The 25,680-nt window shown below is 61.0% G+C and overlaps 1 protein-coding gene and 1 long non-coding RNA gene across 3 annotated transcripts in view; one reads left to right on the top strand and one right to left on the bottom strand.

Moving 5' to 3' along the window:
- Positions 1–25,680, top strand: part of KCNIP2 (potassium voltage-gated channel interacting protein 2) — a 130,010-nt gene that overhangs the window by 88,106 nt on the left and 16,224 nt on the right. The window contains exon 2 of one of the 2 annotated variants that reach the window (XM_043552319.1): positions 25,554–25,649. The exons of the other annotated variant lie outside the window; for it this stretch is intronic. Coding sequence (XP_043408254.1) covers positions 25,554–25,649 — 96 coding nt within the window. The remainder of the gene's footprint in view (positions 1–25,553; positions 25,650–25,680) is intronic. 2 annotated transcript variants of the gene reach the window in all.
- LOC122466756 lies at positions 12,338–19,796 on the bottom strand. Its single transcript, XR_006292525.1, has 4 exons — positions 19,719–19,796; positions 18,776–19,041; positions 13,253–13,380; positions 12,338–12,663 (listed from the first exon to the last, which is right to left on the bottom strand). It is a non-coding gene; the product is annotated as an uncharacterized LOC122466756 (long non-coding RNA).

Raw genomic sequence — 25,680 nt, 5'->3', positions numbered from 1 at the left:
TCCTTTGCCAGGGGTGGGCGGCTTAGAACAGCCGCTCTCTGCGGGCCGGAAGCCATCTAGTATTTCCCTCTAACCTGCTCGATCCGCCCGCATGGCCCCTGCTAGCAACACGCAGCACTTCCTGATGGGCATCTCCAGCACAGAGCGGGGCAGCAGCCGGTCCCTGGTCACGCAGCAAGTCGGGCGGAGCTGGGGAGAGAACCCAGGAGTCCTGCCTCCCACTAGCCATAAGCCCAGGTCTCTCCTGGTGCCTTCAGAGCAGCGGGGGACCCCTTCTGCCCCCCATGTGCTGGCTGTCGCCATTATCAACCGCAGGGGACTCAGAGCTGGGTAGGGCACGGGGGGACTGGCTGGAGGGACGTGCCGGGGCCACAGGGATCCTGCAAAACCTTTATGGGGAATTCTGCCCCCCCCCGATTTACTGTGGGGGTCTGTAGTTTTAAGGGGCACAGAGTCACATGCCTCTGGGAGTGGACGACTGGGCGGCCTTGCTGAGAGTGGGGGCTCTGCGCCCCGTAGCCTGGAAGGGGGGGATAAAGGTGGGCCCTGAGGCAGAGCTGCAGGGTCCCCCCATGGGGCAGGTGTGGCATGGACAGGGAGCCCCGGCTGGTGGAAACTCCCCACCCCTTGCCATCTGGGAGCGGCTGGCGGCTGGCTGAGCCAAACCGAGCGCGCTCCCTGTGTGACGGGCACTGGGTGTACCCTGCTCGCCCCCATGGGGAGCTAGCACCGAACCCTGCCCCCACTCAGGTCCTTGCAGCCAAACAGGGCCCCATGTCCACATCCGCCCCTGCCCTGGTGCTGATCTGGCCGCCCCAGCAGCAGGTCTCGTCTCCTCTCCAGACCAGCCCCTGGAGGGCGACAGTGAGTCTCCGGTTAAATCCTTTCGCTGCCCGCGGCCCCTCAGTGCGGCTTCGCCTGCTGCTCCAGTCTGACCCAGCCTAGGCCTCTTCCTGTCCCTTCCCAGCTCCGCTGATGACCCCATGGGCTCCCCCAGCCCCCTGACAATTCAGGCCCTGGACTCCACCCTCCAGCTCTGCCAGGGTCCCTCCATCCTGACCCGCAGCCCCCTGCTAGTCCAGCTCTGGACTTGCCCACCCTCCCCAGCTCTGCCGGCGCCCCTCCCTCCCGACCTGCAGCCCCGCCAGGTCAGTATCACCATCTCCATGGGGAAACTGAGGCATGGGGGGTGGAGCCTGCTCATGGTCACTAGGCGAGTCTGGGCCAGGGCTGGAAATAGAACCCAGGAGTCCTGGTTCCCCATCCTGGATTTGATTTCTATGGATGAAGCCACCCTGACTCCACATGGTGGAGCTGGAGGGAGTGAAGGGGGGGGGGGGGGCTGGTTATTAACAGTGAGTTGCACGGGACGGGGGGAGCCATGTTCTCGGCCGGACGCCCAAACCCTGGAGTTTCGGCACCAAAGTCATAGCATCGATCGCTGGCTGCTCCGCATTGCGATAGCCGGGGCTGGAATGAAGGCTCCGGGGTGCTGGGCGGGCAGCTTCTCTTGTGTTCCCTGCCTCCTCCCCGCCTCCCCGCCCCAACTCAAGCAGGTCGCCGTGGGGTGGGGGTTGCACTAAGGGTCGTCAGCCCCCTGCCTGCACCTCCCTGCATCTGGCCTAGCCAAGGGGGCCATGCCCTGGGCAAAGCCTCCTCCTGTCCCCGTGAGGATAGGAGGTGATGTCCCCATGATGGTGTCCCCATGGCGACAGGAGGTGGTGTCCCCATGGCGATAGGAGGGGGGTACCCACCAGCCCTAGGGCAGTAGCTGAGAGCTCTGCTGTCCCTGTCAGGCATCAGAACCCTCCCGCGGCTGGTGGGGAGCTGACCTAGCCCCACGGGGCTGTTCTCCCGCCCCCGTGTGTGGCTGGGGAATTCCCCCCCTTGGCTGAACCTGGCTCTTCAGGGGGCAGGGCCCTCTGCCTGCCTGTGCCGTGATGGGGCTGCCGATTGCCCCTTGCACCCGTGCAGGGAAGGGCGGTAGCTGCAGAGGGGCCCAAAGCTGGCCCACACCCCACGGTCCTACCCTGGCCTGGGATCGCTCCCTGCCCTGGGCACGTCTCCGGCTGGGCCGGGAGCGAGGGGCAGCGGGCGGCGTGATGGCGTTCCCCTGAAGGGCAGGCTCCCACCCCCGCCCCCCGCCGGTGAATTGGCTGCCACTGGGGATCAAGTCTCCAGAGGTGGATCTTGGAGGGCAGAGGGGGCCATGCCATTGGTGCAGGCATGTTTGCTACAGCCCCCCCCCCCCTCCGCCATTCCCCCGGTGCTGAATGGCTCCCCGCTTGCCCCCGGGGGGAGGGAAAGGAACCTGCAGCTGCAGGCCTGGCCCCAGGGCTTAATTTGTGCCAGGGCTAGCCAGGCTGAGCCCCGGCACCTCCGGGCCTGGCAGGTCAGAGCCCCGGCACCCCCAAGCTTGCCATGTCAGGTGCAAAAGTAAAAATATTGCAGTCCGGGGGGGGGGCACCCCAATGTCCCTCCGCAAGTCCAAGGCCTGTCGAGTGCCCCCTGCTGCTCCGTCTCCGAGCTGCCCCTGCCTTCCCCAGCAGCAGGCGCCAGGAACCGGCAGGCGCACGGCCACTTATATCTGTCCCCAGGGAGGAATTTCCACTCCTCTCCTCGAGCAAATTTTCCTGTCCCCGGCATTTCCCCCCTGCCCCCCCGCTGGCTGCCTCCCCCCATGTGTTATTTACGAGCCCTGCCAGGGCTTCGCTGTGACCACAGAGCCCGGCTGCCTCGCGTCGGCGGGTGAAATAACACAGCTAATGGCTTCAGGCTGCTAATGGAGTGCCAGGGCCCTGCCATCCCCTCTGGCTGATCGATGCAGCCGTCCCTGCTCCCGCCCCATCCCCGCAGGCATGCTGAGCTGGCACCACTGCCCCCCCCCCCCCCGTGGGCCAAAAGCGCCCGATGCTGAGCTAGGGCATCAGGGCTTGGAGCTGGGATTCTGTTCTGCTCCCCCTCCCCCTCCGTCTCCCAAAGGTGGGAGCCAGAGCTCCCGTGAGCCGCCCGTGGGTGACTGGGATGCAGACAGCGATCTGTTAGTGCGGCTGGGCTATGGGCTTGGCCTTGTGAGGACCTGAGTGGGACATTCCAATGGGGCTCTTAATCAGCTGCCGCCTTCCAGCTCAGAGGTGGCTGCCTGTCAGTGGTGGGTATCTTATGGATGGAGCTCAGCAGATGGACACAGGCACTGCCCAGTCCGCTCATGGGCTCAGGGTACGACTCGTGTGCACCACACCCAATGAACGTGCAAGCTGTTGTTTCTGTGAGCGGGGTTGGGATGGGGGATGTTACGTTTCAGATCCACAGAGTACTGGAGCTGCCGGGTCTCATGTGGGGTTGTCTCCCTGTGCCTTGAGCCCGTGGGGCTGGGCATGCATTCAGTGCCAGGCACCTTTGGCCAGTTGCACTGCACCGTGCACCCCAGGCAGCTGGTTTGTCCAAAGGGGTGCCCCTCCCCCCATCTCGATGACCGGGGTGCACGCTGTGCTGTGAACCGCCCCCTCCCCAAGGTGGGCTTCCCCCAGGGAAGAGGCGCGTTTCGCGACAGGCCCCCGTCCGCGCCGCAGGGGAGCCTGGGCTGTGATGATCCCCGTGACAGCCGGCCGATCCCAGTCAACGCGTCCGTCCCCAGCCGGGCCCACCTGCGGCCGTCGGGAGCAATCTGCCGGTCCGTGCCCTCCACGCCCACAGCCGGAGGCTGGGGCTGGGCCGGTGACGCTGGGGGGCCGGGGCGGGGGCAGAGGGGGCAGACAGCTGCACTGGAAGGCTCTGGCCTGCGTCTCTGCAGATTCAAACAGGGCCACAAATTGGGACCAGCAACTTCTGGGTGCTTAGCCAGAGCGCCCCATGGGGGCGACCCCGGGCTGGGCTAGGACCTCTGGTTAGTGTCAGAGCGCAGCAGGGCCATGGCCAGAGACGGGGGACCCCGGCCCAGTGCAGCGCAAGATGGGAAACTCGGGACAGCTCCCTGTGAGCCAGGCACCGGGCTGGGGAGACAGCCGGGGCCGCCAGCCGGGGCCTTCACCGCTCGCTCCTTGGGAAGCCACAAGTGTGGAACAAGCCCCTGCAGCGAGCCTGTCCATCTGTCCGTCCGGCTGATACTCATGCCCCCCCGCCCCAGCTTGCAGGGCCCCCACCCTCCTGGGCTTTTGATGTCCCTGTTATCGGGTGCTAGTGCCAGGCTCAGAGGCAGGGGGGGCGCGTCCTGGTTTTGACCTGGGAGCTTGACTCGTTAGTGATGTTAATTAACTGGCGCAGGATTAAATGACACCCCCCACCATGCCCCGGGGAGGGGAAGGGGCTGCTCTAAAGTGCTGTCCAATATGGGCTGGCCCCTCTGTGGGGAGAGTCGCTGGCTCCGGGGGGGCCATGCCATACACACCCCATCCCCGGGCTAGGTCTAGACTGGGGCAGTGGCTCGGGCTGGCGAAATGTTGTAACTAACCTGGACTTACAGCGAGTTTAGACGCAGGGCAGCACCTTTCATCGTGACCCAGCTCCACCGGGGCTACCCTGCAGGCAATTCCAGGGTCTGAAAAGAACTGCGCCCCCTCCCCCCCCCGCCAGCCCTCCGAAGGGGTGAGGTGCCAATGGGGCATCTGTTTTCCGGCTAAGCGGGGAGCCTGCCGTTCGTGGTGCACGCAGACAGATCACACGTTTCACCGGTGGATGCAGCTGGGCAGTGTCAGACCCATCGCTCTGACCTGGCCTGGCTCTGATTCTTAACTGGGCAGCCCGAACACGGCATAAGGTCACTTCTGCCACAGGAGAGGCAGTGCGGCCTAGTGGACGGGGCACGGCCCTGGCGCCTGGCAGCTCCCAATCCCTGCTCTGCCATTGGCCTGCTAGGTGACTTCGGGAAATTCATTGCGCCGCTATGTGCCTCAGTTTTCCCATCTACAAAACAGGAATAATATCAACCTCCTTTGTGCTCTGTAGAAACTTGAAAAAGGGCAGGGCCTGCTTAAGCACTACGGAGCTTTGTCTGTGTCGCGCGGCTGGCAGGGCCACCATCACGACTGCCTGCTAATGGCCACTGCCGGATGCTTCTGAGAGAGGCAGGATGCGCCTGGCTGAACCAAACTCCCCCCTTGAGGGGGGCTGTTTCCCCCTGACTCCCAGCTGGTATGCCGCTCGTGCCCTGGAGCCTGCGGCTGGCGTGCCCTTGTGGTCTCATGTATATCGCTGCCCCGCCCGTTAGCTAGCTTGCCTGGCACTCGGCAGCTCCTCTTTGATTGCCAGCCAGAGCTGATTGCCACAGCTCCAGCTGGCAATCCGTGCCAGAGCTGGGGCAGGGGAGAGACCCATGAATCATTTACAGTGCGTCGGCCGGCTGCCCGACCCTACCCTGTGCCCGCGGCCCCTACCCCTGCGCGTTCCCGCGGGAGATCTGCACACTCACCCCCGGAGGGAGTTCGGCGTGCCCGGGCATCGCAGGCGGGCTCTCGATACGCCGGGGCGGGGGGTGGGGGAGGCATAAAGCAAGCGCGATCGATTCTGGCGGCTGAAGGGCCGTATCAATAATTCAGCGAGGAGCGATGGGCCCGGGCTGGGAGGAAGGACGGGCCGGGGAGGGGCCGGCAGGGAGATAAAACGCCGGGAGAGCCGCCCACGTAATTGAGCCTCAGAGGAATATTAGATGAGCTGGACGGGATGATTAGCCTCGGCCCGGGGGGACAGGCTCCCTCCCCCCCCGTTCCCGCTCAGCTGTGCGTGTGCGCGCACACAGTTCCTGAACCCCGCACACACGGCGAAACACCGTGCTCACAAACATTTGCACAGAAGACATTTTTTGCGCACACGGCCTGTCAAAAATTAGAGGGAACGTTGCTCCCCACCTGTAGTTAATGCTGCACTGGGCGAGTTGAGGGTTAAGCTCTGAGCAAGCCCCCCGGAAACCTCGACCCCCTTCACCCCGCTGCAGCTTTTCCCTTGAGCTGCCCGTTCGGTGCTGGCTCCCGGGGGCTGAGCTTGTGCGGGCGTCCCCAGGGTGCGTGAGGCCAGAGAGACGGGTGCTGCGGGGGCGACCCAGGGAGCCGAGTCGCTGAGCCCAGACGGGCTGCAGAGCAAAGCGGGGCAGCCATCAGCCCTGCCGAACCGGCCCAGGGAGCTACGGCCTGGCGAAGGAGAAGCAGGATGTTGGAGGAACATCGCCTGGCAGGAGGGATTTCTCAGTTCAGTGCCGCAGCGCCGCCCCTCCTGCACTGTGCGGATGCAGCGCGGCTTGGCCCAGCCGGGATCGGCTGCCTCTCTCCCTGCCGTTCACGTGCCTGGGGCTGCACCTTCCCGTGGTGCCTGGGGTTCTCCTCTTGCCCCCGTGAAAGTCCACGGGCCTCAGTGGAGCTGCTCCTGGAGCACTGGGAGTCAAGGTGGGGCAGACCCAGGCTGTATATCCCCAGGCACTTTGGGGCAGCCCCCCACCCCCGTCTCACGTGCCACTTGGCCCTGGAACCTCTGCAGGCTGGAGGAGGCAGCTCCCGGGGAAACCGTCGTCTTCTGCAAGCATCAGGTGGCGTTAAAATCTCTTCCTCGCAGCCTGAGTTCTGGCAGCTGCTGCCAACAGCTCCCTCGGGGCGAGACCAGCGCCTGGCGCAGCTGCCTGGCGGAGAGCCCGGGGGCACTGGAGAGCTGAGACCGGCTGCCAGCCTGGCGCTACGCTCTGCCCTTGCGGCTGGTGGGCGAGGTGCCAACAAGCCCTGTCAATACAGGGAGTGGGACGGGGAGGAACAAGGCCGGGGCGAGGGCTCGGTGGTGAGCCCCCAGAGAGCCAGCTTTGACGATGCAGCGGCCAGCTTCTCTGCAAGGGCCACAACTGTGATTTGCTTGAGAGCATCCTCTCCTCTCGGCGTCCTGGGGCCCAGGGCCCTGCGAGTCCCTGGCCCACGAGGGGCTTTCCCTGCAGAAGAGGGCGTGCTATGGGCCACCCTGGCTTCTTGCTTTCCAGAGCGCTGACTGGACCCCAACTGGAGTATTTGTGTCCAGCCACATGGCAGGGAAGATGTGGACAAATTGGAGAGAGTCCAGAGGAGAACAACACAAATGATGGGAGGTCTAGAAAACATGACCTGTGAGGGAAGATTGAAAAAACTGGCTTTGTTTAGTCTGGAGAAGAGAAGGCTGAGAGGGGACATGAGAACAGTTTTCAAGTACATACAAGGTTGTTACAAGGAGGAGGGAGAAAAATTGTTCTCGTTAACCTCTGAGGCTAGGACGAGAAGCAATGGGCTTAAATTGCAGCCAGGGCGGTTTAGGTTGGACATTAGGAAAAACTTCCTGTCAGGGGGGTTAAGCCCTGGGATAAATTGCCCTGGGGGGTGTGGACTCTCCCTCATTGGAGGTTTTTAAGAGCAGGTTGGACAAACACCTGCCAGGGATGGTCTAGTTATTCCGTAGCCCTGCCATGAGTGCAGGGACCGGACAGATGACCTATTGAGGTCCCCTCCAGTCCTACCCGTCTGTGCTTCTGTCAGAGCTGAAGTGGGTTCGCTCTCCCCACACCGGGCACTCTCTGTGCAGATCAAATCCGGGATCGATGGTGACTCTGCGGCAGGATCAAAAGGGGTTTTTAGATTAGATGGTTTAAAAAAATCAACTCAAAGAGACTTTCTAATCAGCCAGGAAGCCGGCTCTCAGCTGTGGTGCTCAGCTGCCTGCTAAGATGGGCTGGGCCTGGCCCTGGCCAATGCTTGGTGCTGACCTCAAGGGAAATGCAGATGTAGGAAGCGGCCGTTGTTGCTGTTTCTAAATATGGTGCTTTCCTCTGTAAATTAGCCCTGAGCCCGTCCCTCCGCCAGCTGCAAGGGGTGCTCTCCTGCCAGAGCTGCCACATGTAACTCAGAAGCTCTGGCGGCTTGGGGTCACCGAACACCGCATGACTTTATTCAGCAAGAACAGGGACATTAGCTCCAGTGTCCTCGCCAAATCCTGGCCTAGCCGATCCCATCCTGCTCGCTAAACTTCCCCTGCCGTTTCAATTGGATGCAGTGTCCTCCTGCACTTTAAGGCCCAGCTGCCACCTGTCACAGAGTCCCCGGGCGATGCTCTGGAACTGCTCCCCACGAAGCCAGGCAGGACTTTGAGGGACCCTCCTCTCTGGGAGCAGCCTGTCTGCAGGACACACAGCTCACCCAGCTTCCACCTTCCTGGGTCTGACCTCGGAGCATTCAGCCTCCTCTGCCCCTCCGTGCGCTTCCCCCAGCGAGTCCGCTCAGGCAGGGTCCTGGGGGGCCCAGAGGGTCCTGCCCCCCAACTCCGCAGTCAGACGTGGCTCTCAGCCAGCCAGTAAAACAGAAGGTTTATTAGACAACAGGAACACGGTCTAAAACAGAGCTTGTAGGTACAGAGAACAGGACCCCTCAGCCTCTTGGGGGGCAGGGAGGCCAGAGCCCCATCTGGACGTCTCTCCATTTCCCCAGCCAGCTCCAAACTGAAACTCTCCAGCCCCTGCTGCGGCCTTTGTCCCCTTCCAGGCCAGGAGGCCACCTGATCTCTTGTTCTCCAACACTTTCAGTTGGCACCTTTGCAGAGGAGGGGCCCAGGCCATCAGTTACCAGGAGACAGGGTGTCAGCCATTCTCTGTGCAGACACCATCACACTGGCCCTCTCAGGCTCTGCAACAGTCACACCCCCTTATTCCACCACCTCGATACTTAAGAACTGCATAGGGGAAACTGAGGCACCCACACAGTATTCAGAGAAAACGTTAAGAACATTTCCACTTTATCACACCACCCACTGCTAAACAGCTGCTGTGTTCTGCCCCAGAGGTGGCTGCATTGCAGTGGTGGGTGAAGCGATTCTCCTCCAATGTCCTATCAAGACCCTCCCTGGCAGGCCACCATATCTAATGGACCAGAAACCCGCAGTCAGTCAAGGGCCAGCAGCCAGGTTCCCATGTGTAGTTCTCCCCCCTTGGCTTGCAGCATTGGGTGTAGTCATGGGTTTGCTGGACACATGTTTGTTCCAAGTTATTTTCCTTCATTGCAATCTCGGTTTGTGCTGCTCTGGGTTTGAGTCTCGTTTGCAGCCCTGTGGGGGCAGGAGTGATGGGAATGGGTCTCGTCACTGCAGGACTGGGAGCAGCTGCTGGGGTGAAGGTTTCAGGGCCGGGCCCATCCTCAACCCCTGTTGCAGTTGCTTTTCCAAAACACGGGCAGAAATCTTTCCAGCTCAGGCTGTGACAGGCCTGGGGAGAGTCGGGCCCAGACCGGGCAGCTGTGCTTGAGAACAAAGAGTGGAGTAAATGCACTTTTCCCTCTCATGCAAAATCCTTGTCCCCATCTCTTGGAACAGCTGCATTGTCCAAATGGCCGGGGTTTGGGAGCTGAAATTTGGCAGGACAATCATGCTCAGCGAGGAGAAGGGCGGAAAGCTGGGCTTGATTTGGCTGAGATCCACACTATTGGAGATCGCGTCCCTGCTGGGCCCACCAGATTTTTTGGGCTCTGTTTTCTTGCTAAGCCCAAGGCATCCATGCTTGTGAGGGACAGTGGCTGGGCACTGCAGGTGCGTGCTGTGGCAAAGGCGCCGGGGGGGGTTTGCTCAGTCCTCCCGCTGTCCCAGAAGCAAGCTGTCCGTGGGACACTGGGGAGGGGGGGGGTCATGCTGGATGAGGCTGCTATTGCAGCGGGGCCTTGGGCTGAACTGGGCAGCTGGAGGCGCGGCTGTCCTCGGAGAGCTGCCAACTCGCCCCGGGAGGGAGAAGAGAAATAGTGGAAAGCTTCGGACCCCAGCAGAGCAGAGAGTTAATTAGCCGACAAGGCGTCCTGGCCTGGATTGGTTATGCTCAGCGGCTCCCAGCTAAGCCAGGACAGGGGGCAGGAGTTCCCCTGGGGGAGGTGGCTGCTGGATCAGAGGGGCCAAGGAACTACAGGGCTGCAAATTCCACATCAGAGCAGGTGTGGATCCTCCCACCTGCCATTGGTTAACCCCTTAGCTCCCAGGTCAGCCGGTGCATGGCTCGGGAGCCTTGGGGGAGGGCTGAGCACTGGGCAGGGGGTTGGCGCACCTGCTGGGAGAGGCGGAAGGGCTGGGTAGGCAGGAGCAGGCTCCCGTTGCCCGGCAGCGTCCAGCGGGGAGGTTTCAGGGATGGAGACGTGCACTGGGGCAGTTGTTTTGGGAGACAAAGCTGCCAGGAGGCCTGTTGGGGGCAGGCAGTGGGTAGCTGGCAGGTTGGGCAGAGTGTGTGCAGGGGGGAATTGCCCCAGGTTGCTGAGTGGGGCAGGCAGGGAGCTGTAAGGGTGAGAGGTTGAGGCTGGGGGCCAGCAGGGCATGTACTTTGGTGGGGTGGGGTGGGGGGTGGTTGACTTTGCCCTTCCTGGTGCTAATAGGTTGGCGGGTGCCCCCGGCGAGACAGTGTGCCCATGCCATGCTGAGCAGCGCCCTCCCGCTGGCCCCGCTCAGGCATCCGGCCCTGTAATTGGTAGGGAGATGTAGGAGCAGGGGAAGAAGCCCCCTCCCCCCGCAAAGAGCTGGGGACCCCCACCTCTGGCAGCCGGCTCTCCCTTTCGCAGCTCCAGCCGGAAAGGTGCTGGGGGGGGGACATGCGTCTCCCGGGAGGGCCGCAGAGGAGCGGTAGCTGCAGACAAAGGCAACGGTCGGGTGTCTGGCAGTGAAGTGGTGAAATAGCAGAGGGGTGCGGGTGGGGCTGGGGGCAGGGACATGGCCGCCAGTGCGTGTGTGCCAGGCCCCCTCTTTCAGATGGCCGAGGAGTGACCGCAAGGACTGACCCCAGTGCTGTGTGGGGTAAGTGCCAATAGACCCCTGGTAAATCAGGACTGCATTAGGAGTGGGGTGATCCCAACAAACTGGGGAGGGTCTAACCCCAAAGCCCAGGGGGCCCAGTCCTCCCGTGGGGGCCAGGCTCAGTGGCTGGGGAAATGGCATCTTGCTCCCACTGCCCATGCTCGAGGGGATGCGATCACGGGGCTGTGTCGGGGCTGGGGAAGCAGCTGGCCTAATCCTGCTGCTGGAGGTCTGGGTTCCTCTGGGCCAGCACCAGCGAGGTACCTGGGGAACTCCAGCCCTCCCTGCCCCACGCACAGTGCAGGAGGGTTCTCGTTCCCAGGCGGACGGCTCCCCACTGTCCCCGATCCACCTGTGTGGGGATCACTGAGGGGCGCGTGGGGTCACCACCTGCAGCCAGGCGAGGCTCGGTAACTTACGAGGAAATGAGCAATTCCCCCATGGCTCTGAGCAGGGCAACAATGGCACAAACCGCCCTGTGCCCTTGGCCCCGGCCTCCCCGCCCCCCGGGCGGCACTCGAGCGTTACCCCGACTTCACAGCTGGGGTGAAGAGAGAGATTCTGACACTGAATCGTGACTGAGATCCCGGCTTGGCCATCTGCCCTAACCGCGAGGTGAGCTGGCCGCCCGTAACCCAGAGAGCCAGGGCCTCTGCTAGGCTCCTTGTTCTTTTCAGCACTGAGTGGTTCAAAGGGGTGCTCTGGGGAGCTAGGATCCCACCCTCCAGCTACAGACTGGCTGTCCCAGAGGATCTCCCGCCAACCCCAATGACAATAGCTACAGACAGACTCACCCAGGGCTGCTCGCTCCCGGCTCAGGATTATTTCTCCTGACGATGCATCTAGGCTACGTCTTGTCTTGCATGCTTTCCCTGGGGTCCTGTTTTGAATTTGGAATGATGAAGACGGAGCTGGGTCTGTAAGAGACCTGACGAGGTGGAACTGCCATGGGAAGTTATATTTGGAATTAGATGTATCTCCGCTCCTCTCCCTTTGCCAGCACCCTTCGGCCGAGGAGGATGGAGTTCGTGAGTCAGTCAAGTCAATGCAGTTTCAATGCATAAGAACGGCCAGACTGGGTCAGACCAAAGGTCCATCGAGCCCAGTGTCCTGTCTGCCAACAGTGACCAGTGCCAGGTGCCCCAGAGGGAATGAACAGAACAGGGAATCATCAAGGGATCCATCCCCTGTTGCCCATTCCCAGCTTCTGGCAAATAGAGGGTAAGGATACCACCCCGTCCATCCTGGCTAATAGCCATTGATGGGCCTATCCTCCATGAATTTATCTAGTTCTTTTTTGAACCCAGTTATAGTCTTGGCCTTCACAACATCCTCTGGCAAGGAGTTCCACAGGTTGACTGTGTGCTGTGTGGAAAAAATACTTCCTTTTGTTTGTTTTAAACCTACTGCTTATTAATTTCATTGAGTGGCCCCTAGTTCTTGTGTTATGAGAAGGAGTAAATAACACTTCCTGATTTACTCTCTCCACACCAGTCATGATTTTATAGACCTCAATCATATCCCCCCTTAGTCTCTCTTTTCCAAGCTGAAAAGTCCCAGTGTTATTAATCTCTCCTCATATGGCAGCTGTTCCATGCATGTCAGGACATTGTCTGCCTGTCTTTGGTAGAGAGCTGGCCCCCAGCACCGCAGGATCTGAAGGTAAACACCTCGCAATCTTTAACATATTTATGTTACCAACGCCCGTGGAACAGGGGACTACAGATCCCCATTTTACTGATGGGGAACATGAGGCACCATGCGGCTAAGTGACGTCCCCAAGGTCACTCAGGGAGTCTGAGACAGAACAGGAAGTGCCCTACCCAGTCGGCCAGGCTTCCTCCCCCTGGTATTGCATCCTTGCCCACTAGCGTGCTCCTGTCGGGGAGGGCTACTGGGCCCCACTAGCAATTCCTGTAAGGGGAGAAGTGTCAGAAGAGACCAAGCCACCTGTTGCTTGCTGGGTTTTGTACATAACACGAGGCTTGGGGGCTTGTATTGAACACAGAGGGGCCCGAGAATTGTGAGCTGAGGTCTCGGTAACAAACCGGAATCCCCATTGCAATTTGTGCCCTTCTCTCTGCTCTGCAGTGTGTCAGCTGGAAGCGAGCGCCGGGCCGCAGGTGTCCAGCCTCGGGCTGCGAGCCGCTTGGCTCTCCGCGGGAAGCAGGAGGCTGTCAGCGGGCGAAATGGGACGTCTCCCCCCTTAGAACACGTGTAGCTGCCGGGAGCGGGGTAGGGGATTTGGGAGGTGGCACTCGGCTCTGGGTCCGATACTGAAACCCCAGTGAGGCATCAGACATATGGCGGGCTCAGAGGTGCATTAGTCCAGAAGCAGCATGAAATCAAGATTCTGCTCACTGATGGACATTAAAATCCCTGTGGCATTCAGTGCCCCCTCCAACCCAATCCAAGGCCCGATCCAAATCCAAGCTGGGGTGGCTACTTCCTGTCACCTAAACATACAGGTCAGTTTCAACTGAATTTAAAAATAAATCTTCACCTCCTAGCCTCTGTGGTTGCGCAGTGTTGCTGTGTGCTGTTAAGTAGTTGTCGTGTGCCATCCCAGAGGTGGCTGCATTTCAGCAGTGGGCTCCGTAATTCCTTTGTATGGCTTTTGACTCTTGCAGGCTGAATGGTGATATTAGTATAGTTAGATAGCCCAGCCGAAATGTTTCTCAAATGCACCCGCTGTGGGTGCATGCGACCAGCAGGGTTTTTTCTTGCGGCCCTTCCCTGGAAGCACCAGTAGGAGTTGGGCCCTGCCCCCCACTGGAGCCACAAACACCAGAGGAGCAGGCAGCCCGTGTGAGTTCCCCATTTTCCCAGGAACAGTGGGGCTTGGGCTTCCAGCTTCAGCCCTGGGGTGTTGGGTGGCAGGCTCCAGCCGTGGGGTTTCGGACTCCGGCCCTGGGATCACCACCCTCCCCCATCGCCTCTGGCCCCTGGTGCCTCCCCCAGCCCTCTATTGCCCCTGGCCCCTGCTGCCTCCCTACCCACCTCTCCATTCAGGACTTAATTTGTCCCCTGGCTTGCCAGGGCTGAGTAAGTCTGCTGTGAAAAGCAAAATTAACAAACAGAAATATCAGTTTTCACAGCAGCAGACTTACTAGCTAGCAAATCTAAAAAAAACAAAAACAAACCAGCAACCAAAAACCCAAAAGAAACAACAAAAAAGCCAAGAACGTGCAAAGCCCCTTATTTGTGTTTCTAGTCTGTCTAGGTCCAGTAAACAATAGCGACAACTGTACGTTATTTTGATTATTGAGTCAGCAAAAAATAACCGACATAAATCAATGACACTGATCTGGACATGTCTAGGTGCATATTCGTTTGTTTTTCCTAAAGTTAATTAAGTATTTTAGGAAAAATTCCCAGAGCGGCCACCAGCAAGCGTTGGTGGCCGCACTCTGAGGCCCCCAAAATTATGTTGTGAGAACCCCCTAGGGGAAGTTCTCTCTCGGGAGCCAGCAGGGATGGCTTTCCGGGAACAAGCGGCTTCCTTATTGCAGGAAGCTTTGGTTTGTGTCCAGCATTGTAAGTTACAAAGCGCGAACCTCCCTGCCCTCCATTAGCATGGAAAGCAGCTGGAGAGATGTTTTATTTTCTCCCCGGGAATCCAGTGGGATTTCTCCAGTTCTAGAGGGCTGGCACGTGATCCTAAAGTGCATCCCCCCGTTCCGTGTCCTAAGTGTTCTCTGATCCGCATCGCTCCCTGCAGCCACCAGCGCCGGGTGCGGACGGGTCTGACTCGAGCTGCTCACACATGCCTTTGAGCAAGCGGCTTCCTGGCTCACTCCACGCTACGCGGCAGCCGTCCTGTCGTGACCTTGGGGGAATTATGTGCACTGAAAGGAACTAAGCTGTTTTTAATTGAGGCAACATGCAACGTCAGATAGCAGGAAAAACCTCTGTGCTTCTTTCACGGAGGCTGCCTGCTGGGGGAGGAGTTCCCAGGGTACTTAGCTGTGATTTGCAAAGGACTTTGGGCCGCGAGGGTGCTGAACAAGGTGGCCTGAGCAGGTGGGTGACCTCCTCCACACCTCTGGAGCCCCAGGGTGAATCCACCCTGACCCGCAAGCTCTGCGTAGAGCTGGGCAAAAATTTTCAGACCAAAACAGCAGATTCAGGCCCATCCAAAACATTTTGCAAATTCGTGTCTTTTTCACCAAATTGTCCTGTGCAAAGTGCCAGGCGTGGGGCACGACTGATTTCATTGTCCCTACTAAAGGGGAGCCTGGCCTAGCCCTGCATAGCTCCCTGGCCTTCCTCGGCAGCTCACTCCAGTCCTGAGGGGTCCTGTATCGTTTTCCCCCCGAATCTGTAACCCAGGTGTTCCCCGCCGCAGGTGGCTTAACCCCAGCTATGGCTCGTTCTGTCGCCGCTAACTAACGAGGGTATTTTACAGCGCAGGAGAATTATTTGCACCGGCTGGAGCAGTGATGCTGGAGCAGCTGGGAGCCGGAAAGGTCCCCCCCTTAATCCTCCCTCTCCCATCACCTTAGCGGGTCGATTTGCACCTCTTCTCCAGACCACACTGAGGCTGTCCAGTGCCCTTGACTGCTCCTTGATGGCTGCACTGGCCTGGCTCCATTTCAGCCTGGGTCCTCTGCTCTGGAAACGCACCCGGAGCCCCTGTGCCCCAGCTCTGCAGGAGCTCGGGGGCCGGGCTGAGGGACCGGGGAAGCTCCTGGGAGAGCTGACCTGAGGACAGTGATGGATGAGCCGGGGACGGTGGGTCTGAGAGGGGAGAAGGTGGGGGTGGAGGGTAAGGGGATGGGGGGGGGGGCATCAGCAGTATGAAAGTAGCAGCTGGATTTGACACCTGCAACGTCCCACCCTTGGCCCAGAGAGGAGCAGCCAGGGGCACGAGGGGCAGCTGCTTGTGACCCAGTAGGGAGCGGGGTGGATTGACCGGGGAATGTCGTCCAGTTCTTCTGGGCCTGGGGATGGGATAGCAGGGGATGAGCCTGTCACCTGAGCCAGGAAGGGGGTGGGGCCAGGTGACACCTCTGCCCGGGAAACTGGACAAAGGCTGCAGGAGAGAGCCGGCTGGGGGGGTTTGGTTTCAGTTTTGGGCTGGGTGATGGAACGCAGGGAACCCCAAGGCTGGGGTCTAAGCTCCCTGCCCCCCAGAAGGACTTGACTGAGGGGTCCTGGTTGTACCCACAAGCTCTGTTTTAGACTGTGTTCCTATTGTCCAATAAACCTTCCACTTTACTGGCTGGCTGAGAGTCACGGTGAATCCCAGGAAGAGGGGTGCAGGGCCCGGACTCCCCCACACTCCGTGACACTGCTCACTGGAGTCAGAGCCCGGGGCGGGGGGGAGCTGCAGCCCCCAGCTTCGTGCCCGAGCTGCTCAGGGGCCATGCAGTCGAACGCGGCCCTGAGCGCGGGGAAGCCAGGTCGGGAGGGCGGCGGGGTCGGCACGGTGCAGGACGCACTGAGTGCCCGGGGGCAGCCGGCTTCGTGGGTGCAACGGGCCCCGGTTTGCGATGGCGCGGAGCGGCACTGGGGTGACAATGACGTGGATCTCGCGGGGCACTAGCCATCGAGTTCTGGGGGCTCAGGGGAGCCAGGTCTGAGCCCCATCAAAGCCAATGGCCGTTTTCACCGTTGGCTGCCGGGGAAGCAGCCAGGCTCGGATTCCTCCCGGGGGCTGCAGGTCTGGAGTCACCGCAGCAGGCCCTGGCCCTGGCAGCAGGTTTGGGCTGAGGCTGAGTCCGCTGGGCAGGGAGGGGCCAGGGAGGGGGTTATTTTGGGTGCCCAATTATCTCCCAGCCCGGAGGGCATGAGGAGGGGCAGCTTCTCCGGAGCGCACGGGCTGCAGAATCCCTGCTCCTGGGGGTGGCTCTCCCCCTCCTCTGCTTCCCCACCTGTCTCCCTCCTCCCCTCTGCCTCCCCTTTATGCACGGGGGGCTCGCTGCTCCAGGGATGCAACCTGCCCCCTCCAGGCCTGGGCTTATCCCCCGGGCGCCAGGACGGAGCCAGCCCCCGGGCAGCCGTGGTCCTGCTTCCTACAGCCCCTGTCTGGGATGCAGCTGGCTAGGGTGGGTTGTTCAGGTCCCGTGGCACCCCCTGCCCCAGCTCGGAAGCCCTGGCAGAGTCGCCCACTAAAGCAAGGCAGGACGGCAGGACGGCAGGACGTCAACCTTTGGGGGCCAGCTCCATAAGACTCTCTCCCCCGCCTCCCCAGTCCCATAGTCCCATGTGTTGCTGCGGGGGCTATTCCCATCTGGGAGGGGGAGGATTTTCAGGCTAGTGAGGGGGTGAAGCGCTCAAAGCTGCCTTGCGGCTAGCATGGCCCCCTGCTGCCTGGCTGGCTCCCTCCAGCCCCCTGTACTGCACGTGGCCAGCCGGGCGGGGGTCAGCCGGGGCAGACCCCCGAGCAGCAGTGTCGGACCTGCATTGCCCTGGGGACCGGGTCGGGCTGCAGGGGACATGCTGGGCAGCCGCCCGCTCGAGGCCGCCTGCCGGGGTGGGCACTGGGGAGCCGGGCTGGCGAAGTGCCTGGATCCTGCCCAGGACCTCCAAGAGCACAAGCCTTGGAGCCTGGACCCTCGCGCCAGTGGGCGGGAGCGGGGCTGGTGCCGTCGTCCCAGGAGGCGGCTGGGAGCCGGGGTTCCCGCCGTTCCAGGGCGGAGGCATCGCGCGCCTTTCAGCCCAGTGCTGTGTTTATTGTAGGGTCTTTTGGAGCGGGGAGGGGGGGCCTGGGCACTGGCTTGGTATTGTGGGGGGGCCGGTGCAGAGCGTGTGGGTTTGCTGGTGTACACGCCTGGTCCCTGCACACTGGCTTGCGTTCGAAGGGTTGGTCTGGGCCTCTGGTTTGTTTACGTAGGGTCCCTGTTCTTTGCGTAGGGTCCCTTCGGAGGGCTGAGTTCCCTCTTGCGAGCTGGTTCCTCACATGCATGCGGCCCAGTGCTGGGCAGCTGCCGCGCCCGTTGACACGCAGGCCAGGCTGTGATGTACCCAGTGGCTTTGCAGGCTGTCCCTCCGGGGAGGGCCCTGGGGCACCAGCCAGGTCATTTAGCGCCGGTCCAGCTGCCCTGGCACGCGGTTAGGTGTGGAGCGGCTGATCCTGGGGGTGCAGCCAACTCAGGAGCAGGCGTGGGGACGGCCCCGAGCAGCGCTGCAATGGGAATGGGGATTACCTCGTAATAATGGGATCCCAGCCAGGACCTGCCCCCTTTCCAGCCTGATAAGGAGAGCGAACTCCTGTGGTGGGTGTCACAGAGTGTGGGGGAGTCAGAGCCCTGCACCCCCCACTTCCTGCGATTCACTGCAACTCTCAGCCGGCCAGCAAAAACGGAAGGTTTATTAGACGACAGGAACACAGTCCAAACCAGAGCTTGTAGGTGCAGACAACAGGACCCCCTCAGTCCGGTCCATCTGGGAGGCAGAGAGCTTAGACCCCAGCCCTGGGGCTCCCTCCCTTTCCCCCAGTCCACTTCCAAAAATCAAACCCGCTCCAGCAGTCTCCCCCAGCCTCCCCCCGGCTCCTACTCCAGCCTTTGTCCAGTTTCCCGGGAAAGGTGTCATCAGGCCCCAACCCCCCTCCAGTAGATACCCCTCCAGGTATCCTCCCTCCAGTGAAACCCCCCCTGCTATCCCATCCTCAATGCAGACAGTCCCAGTAAAACTCCCTGCGACATCCCCAGGTCAATCCGCCCCACTCCCTGCTGCGTCACCCTGGGCTCTCGCTGATCAGGCCAGGTCCCGCCCAGGCAGGTGCCAGGATCGCGATGTGCCTCTCGCAGAGATGCTGCGCCAGCAGGCGGAGAGTAGCCAGGGCTACAATCGTCCGCCCAGTATCCTGCAACCTGTCCCTACTGAAAGCACAGTCCGAAATCCACCCGGATCCCAGCTGGAGTTCAGCTCCCACCCTCAGATCACTGAGCACTGGCTCTGGAAAGCTGCTTGTTACAGGACCTGCAGTAACCCCTTCCACTGCTACAGCCCTAAGAGATCCCACCGGATCCAGTTACTGGCAGAGATCAACAGCAGCCACCAGGAAGCAACCACTCACCACATCCAACAGCTACCCCGGCTAGTCCTGGAGCACACGGCGGGTTCTGCGGGACAGGGTGCTGACCGGATCCAGCCAGGCACAGTGGCCCGCTCTGCAGATCTAGGCATCTCTGCTTCGTTCCCCACGTGCCCTGGGATTGCTTCTCCGATCCGGGAGTCGGAGTCCTTCTGAACAGTGCGCTGGGAGGTTCCGGTTCACTCGGGGCGTTGGCAGGGTGCAGGGTTGTGCGCTCGTGTGTCTGTTCCTTTTGCAAAACCCCTGAGCTGTAGGGCACCATATGGGCTTCCCAGCAGCTGCTGAGATACTCCCTGAGCCGTCTCTGTTTGCACGTCTGGGGCAGGTTGGCTGGTAGGTTGACTGGGTCGTGGCGAGGGGGGTAGGGGGCCGCGTGTGTGGGGTGTGACGCTGGCTCAGTAAAGAACAGTCTGCTGACCCAGTGTGCGGGCGAGGCGTGGTGGGCGAGTAGGATCCCTTTGGATCGTCGGAGAGAGTCCCCCATGGGCTTCCGCCGCAGAAGCGAACAGGGCCCTAGCTGGCCTGCGGATGTTGGTGTATATTTAAGACACGGGGTATCTGGAACCCAGCCGGGCCCCTGTGGTTTCCTCGGGGTCTCAGTGTTGTGTAGAGAGAAAAGACACAACCAGGAGCTAACCCCCAACGGGCCTTTCCAGCCCAGTGTCCCACAGAGGCGGGAGAGCAAAAGCCAGGACAGCAAAAAACAAACCCACCCCAAACCAACCCAAACAACTGCCCTCCCTCCATGGTTAGGCTGCATGTGCTGACATTAGCCCCCCCCCCCGCCCCCCTCGCGGACCCCTGGAACTTGCCCCTGTTCGATTTCCATCCTTAAGAAATGTCTGTGTGTTTTGTTTCTTCTTCTTTATTTTTACAAACTAAAGTGTAACTTGCACCCGACTTGACCTGCTGCACGTGCATTTACCTGCTGCCTTTGTGAGTTCAACCGGAGTTTCTTCTCTGTTGCATCTTTCTCTGTGTGTGATGGTCCCTCTGTCTCTCCCTCCCTCCCCCCCGACCTTCCTTCCTGGATGTCCTGCCCCCGTGGTGCGATGCACAATCATTCTGCATTGCATTGCTTGGGTCACCTTTTATCCCTGGGCTGCGGTGAATTCCCACAGCCCGGCTCAAGAACTGCTGAGGACAGGGCCCAGAACTAGCCCGGTGATGCTTGAAGGGTGAAATTTGCCGCTGTGCCTAGTACGCAGCCTAGGCATTAGTGTGGTGCACACGCCTTTTAGGACTTGTGCTGACCCTCTGGTGAATTTCGCCTTCAAGCCGCAGTGTCCCTTTCCCACTGCACGTTAAAGCCCCCGAAAAGCAGCTCTGACAGGACAGCATCTTATTACTCATCAGATCTGCCCCCTGCCAGACAGACAGACAGACAAACGAATAGTCAGGCCAAGCACAGAGACAGCACCAGGAAGGTGAGCTGGCTTCTCTTCAGGTCGGATCGCGCCAGTTTTAGAATCACCGTGCACAAGCCAGGAAAGACCCAGCTTGTGTTTCAGATCTCAGGGGCCTTTGCAGGGCTGGTAATTTAACCTGGAGATTGAGAGACTGGGTGGAAAAAATTGGCTGGGGCTGGCTAGCAGTTATTTTTGTCAGAGGGTCTTTTTTTAGGTTAGGGGGTTTTTTTAATGAAAAGTGACTTTATGCATAAAATAAAACTTTCCCACCCAACATTTGTATTGTGTGAAATTTCCCCTTTTTTTTGCCTGAAATTGGAAACAGAAGAAAATCATTTAGAATCAAAATCAGCTTTGGGGTGTTTTCTTCTCCCCGCCCCTCTTTTCTTCCACTAGCAAACAGGGGTGGAGGAGAGAAAGTGGGAAACTCCCCAGGTGACCTGGTCTGGGTTCAGTCGTGTTTGAATCCTTTGGAACCGGTTCATTGAGAAATCAGAAAATTCAGGAAAAAAATTTTTTTTAATGAAATGAAAATTGGTTGTTTGCAGTTTCCCCAAGAAATAATATAAAACTGAGCCACGAACCCAGAACCCCACGTCCCCGTGGCCACGTGGACTTGTCAGGGCAGAGCTCGAATTTCAGGGGTTGCCCTACCTCCCCCCACCCCCGGATCTCAGCAATACTAGAGTTCGGGGATCCCTGAGTCCTGTCACCCCGACTGCAGCAGCGTCCAGACGGGCCCTGCCTCTGGAGCCTGGGGACCCTGCCTGCGCCCAAACGCTGAGCCACTTCCACCCAAACAGCTGCCGTGCCGGCGGCTGAGGAGCAGCAATGGGCCCAGACCTGTAGGACACTGGTTCGAATCTAGCTCACGCTGCAATGGCTCAGCGCAGTGACTCAGGACTGCTCAGTGCTCTGTGAAGACCTGCTGGTCCCAGTTCCCAGCCACAGCCCGATACCCCCGCCAGCCGCAGCTAGGGGCGTTTCAGCAGAGGTCGAGGGTTAACTGGGGGGCATGAGTCCCGTGTGCACAGGGAGGAGAAGGGCTGTCGGTAAAACCTCTCCGCTCTCCTCCTACTCCACCCCACTGGGCTGGTGCTGGAAATATTTAATTCTTGTGTAGATGGGGGGTGTCTAACACCCCAGCCTTGTGGGGCAGAGCGGGGCAGCGCTGTGCGTAGGGAGCCCCAAAGAGACCCTGCACCCGTCAGCATCAGTCCCGCCCCCCCGCCCCCCCCGCAGCTGTTCCTTTCCTCGGGGGGCCGTGTCCCGGTGCTGCTCTGTCCCCTCTTGTCCGTGTCGTCCAGGGAGGCTGCTGCGCTCTGAGCCTGCTGGCCTGAGACAACCCGAAGGGGCCCCAGGGACAGGAAGGGCGTGGGTGGGCAGCCCTGGGCATGCCAGTTGGAGGGGCAAGGGCCCAGTCCAAGGGATTTAATTTGGGGTGGGGGACTGATGAAAGCCCAGACTCTAAGCAAGGAGGGCAGATGGGGGGTGCTGTGCTGGGGAGTCCCTGCTGCCTGGCACCCCCCAGGGGCCTGGCAAAGAGCTCCTGAGAGCCTCCCTACAAAGCCAGGGATTCTCCCCCCCCCCCGCCCCGCCTGCACCTGCAGCAGGGACAGCTCAGTGCAGGGAGCTGCATGGGGGGCCGGAGACATGTTGAACCTCCTTCCCTGCCATGTCAGCATTCAGCAGAGGAAGGAGCAAGTGGGATGGTGTCTGGAACCCTTGAGGGGGCTGTGGCAGTGCTGGGGGGCACTGCCCTGGTGGGGGGGTGTAGGGCAGAGGTCCAAGGCAGAGTCGGCTGTTGAAGTCAGAACAGGCCCTTACTACTGACAGGGCCAAGAGGACGGGCTGGGAATTAGAGCAGCACTGCTCAAGAGGGGGCTACGGGTCGGGAGTGAGGGGCCCCGGCAGAGCTGGGTCGGGGAGCCCAGGCTGGGCTAGCAGGGGGCTGCGGGTCGGGAGTGAGGGGCACTGGCAGAGCTGGGTCGGGGAGCCCAGGCTGGGCTAGCAGGGGGCTGCGGGTCGGGAGTGAGGGGCCCCGGCAGAGCTGGGTCGGGGAGCCCAGGCTGGGCTAGCAGGGGGCTGCGGGTCGGGAGTGAGGGGCACCGGCAGAGCTGGGTCGGGGAGCCCAGGCTGGGCTAGCAGGGGGCTGCGGGTCGGGAGTGAGGGGCCCCTGCAGAGCTGGGTCGGGGAGCCCAGGCTGGGCTAGCAGGGGGCTGCGGGTCGGGAGTGAGGGGCCCCGGCAGAGCTGGGTCGGGGAGCCGAGGCTGGGCTAGCAGGGGGCTGCGGGTCGGGAGTGAGGGGCCCCGGCAGAGCTGGGTCGGGGAGCCCAGGCTGGGCTAGCAGGGGGCTGCGGGTCGGGAGTGAGGGGCCCCGGCAGAGCTGGGTCGGGGAGCCCAGGCTGGGCTAGCAGGGGGCTGCGGGTCGGGAGTGAGGGGCCCCGGCAGAGCTGGGTCGGGGAGCCCAGGCTGGGCTAGCAGGGGCTGCGGGTCGGGAGTGAGGGGCCCCGGCAGAGCTGGGTCGGGGAGCCCAGGCTGGGCTAGCAGGGGGCTGCGGGTCGGGAGTGAGGGGCATTGGCAGAGCTGCGTGTGATGGTGCAGCTCTTTGCTCACGTTAATCCTGGGCTCTCGGTCCCAGCCCAGAACCCAGAGTTCCCTCTCTGGAGTCCCCGGGAGTGAGGAATGAGCCGTGTCTGGCCCAGCTCAGTCGGGGGCAGGGGCAGTTTCCATATCCGAAGCCCGGGAGTTCTCGTGGGGGTCTGATGCTGTCATGCTGCCTTGTCAAAGCCCCACGGAGCAGTGACAGCCTTACCCCCGGCTCCTTCTGGCTGTCTCAGACCAGGGCCCTGCGGGTCTGATCCCGCCCGCCTGCCTGCCCGTCCACCCATCTGCCCGCCAGTCTGCCTGTCCACTCATCCATCCCCCCGCCCACCCGCCTGCCCATCCACCCATCCGCCCACCCGCCTGCCCACTCATCCATCCCCCCGCCCGCCGTGCTGTGCGAGTTGCATGTTGCAGTTTAATTTGTGCGGCTCTGTTTTGTGTTTTATTCATTTTCAAACAAGCGTTGTGTGTGGGGAAAGGAACAAACCCAGCCCCACTCACAGCAGCTTCCCCCTCCCTGGCCAGCGCCTCTCTCCCCCGAGCCTCATCGCGGGGTCTGCCCTGGGCCATCAGTGGCTGCTAGTCTGAAAATCACAGACTCCTGTCTCGGACACGGTCAGTTCCTCAGTGCACTGATCCCCTGGGATCTTAGCCGTCCCTGCCCAGCCCCTGCAGCTCCCGCACCTCCCTGGGGATCCTGGGGCAAGCCCCAAACCCCTGCCACGTGCCCTGGGAGAGGTTCCCTCCTGAGCCCACAGCTGGCAATTGCTTGTGACCCAGAAGCCCTGGCATTAGGGGTCTAATCCCACCCATGGGCCAAGCTGCCATCAGGGTGTGAAGTCCTAACCCCAATGTCCTTGATGGAGGTTGATTTCAGTGGGGCCAGGGCCCCCTCCTGGGGGCAGAGCCCCTGTCCTGCTCCCCTCCCTGGTGTGACGAAGTGGGACTGTTCTTAATGTTCAGTTGTCACGGAGTCCCCGGGCGATGCTCTGGAACTGCTCCCCGTGAAGCCAGGCAGGACTCTGGGGCAGTCGCCTTCCTGTGAGCAGCCTGTCTGCAGGACACACAGCTCACCCGGCTTCCACCTTCCTGGGTCTGACCTCGGAGCCTTCAGCATCCTCTGCCCCTCCCTGCGCTTCCCACCTGCGAGTCTGCTCAGGCGGGGTCCTGGGGAAGCCAGAGGGTCCTGCCCCCCAACTTCGCCGTCAGACGTGACTCTCAGCCAGCCAGTAAAACAGAGGTTTATTAGACGACTGGAACATGGTCTAAAACAGAGCTTGTAGGTGCAGAGAACCGGACCGCTCAGCTGGGTCCATTTTGGGGGGCAGTGAGCCAGACAACCACGTCTGCCCTTCACTCCATGTCCCCAGCCAGCCCCAAACTGAAACTCCCTCCAGCCCCGCCCTGCTCTGGGCTTTGTTCCTTTCCCGGGCCAGGAGATCACCTGATTCCTTTGTTCTCCAACCCTTTAGCTCTCACCTTGCAGGGGGGAAGGGCCCAGGCCATCAGTTGCCAGGAAACAGGGTGTCGGCCATTCTCTGTCCAGACCCCTGCACACACCTGCCCTCTAGGGCTCTGCAATGATCATACACCCTTCTCCCACCCCCTAGATACTTAAGAACTGCCTAGGGGAAACTGAGGCACCCCCACACTATTCAGAGGAAACATTAAGAACAGTCCCACTTCGTCACACCTGGCTTTTAGACCAGTGGCTTGGAGCTGTTGGTTGACCCAGGAGATTCTGTGGTGTGCTCAGATGTTTGTTGCCCACAGGGAGTTACGGGAGTGTCCCTGGGGAATGTCACCAGTTTGGCCCCCCTATAATTCATACATGGGGAGCGGAGCAGGAGCGCTGGCTGTGGGGGGAGCTCCTGGCTACTCCAGCCCCAGCCTCTCCCAGAAGGGGGTGCTGTAGGGAGCGGGGCAAGAGCTGGCTGTGGGGGGCGCTCCCAGCTACTTCAGTCCCAGCCCATCTCGCCCTAAGGACCCCCAGCGATGGCCATTCCCTCCCTCCCTCGGTGAGGCTGTGCCGATGGCTAATTCCCTCCCTGCAAAAAAAAAGAAAAAGCCAGAGGTTCGGCCCCCTCCCCTTAGCTCCTGGCCAGTGGCACCTCCCCGCTGACCTGTGGGCAATCATGGTCCATGCGCTACGTCTCCGAATGGCCCAAGCCGAGACCCCGCACAGACGCTCCCCGCTCCTGCGTAACTCGCCAACTTCCCCGGTGACCAATGCACAAACAGGGTCGAACTTGGATGCCAACAGCCTCTCAGGGTCCAAAGCAAGCCTGAAAATTCCAGCCAGCCTATCACCCTCTCCAGAGCGGGAACAGCCTCTCCTCTCCCCAGCAGCAAAGCCGGGACCCCCTCCTTCTGGCAGCAGGAAAGGGGGAGCACTTGTGCTAAGGGGAGATCTGCCTGTGGGCACCCCAAAATCCCTCAGGCCCTGCAGCCCAATAGTCACCCAGTGGTTCCCCACCCTCCAAGCTAAAACTGGCCTGGCTGAATATGGGTGGGGCTGTGGGCAGGCGAAGGGTTTGTTCCTATTCCCACAGGGCTCACGGGGAGCCGGGGGCAGAGCTGGGCCCTGCTGCCCTATGCCTCTCAGGCTGCATGCGTCTCTCCCTGCCCGCAGTGCCAGTGTCTGGCATGGCTGGGTCTTACCTCTGGCTCGTCGCTGGCGGGGGGGGCAGGGGACGGGCTGCTGCTTTGTTAACTCTTCTGCTTGGTGACTCTTGTTTTTTCTAGGCAACCCGCCCGGCCAAACCAAAAAAGCCCTGAAGCAGCGACTCCTCAAACTGCTGCCCTGCTGCGGGCCCCAATCCATCCCCTCAGTCAGCGAAAGCAAGTGCCGCTTCTTCCCTTTGCGTGTGTG

The sequence above is a fragment of the Chelonia mydas genome, chromosome 7, assembly GCF_015237465.2.
Source record: "Chelonia mydas isolate rCheMyd1 chromosome 7, rCheMyd1.pri.v2, whole genome shotgun sequence".
In the NCBI taxonomy this organism is placed as follows: domain Eukaryota; kingdom Metazoa; phylum Chordata; order Testudines; family Cheloniidae; genus Chelonia; species Chelonia mydas.
Note: the sequence above shows the minus strand (reverse complement) of the source record. Positions and strands in the feature narration are given on the sequence as shown.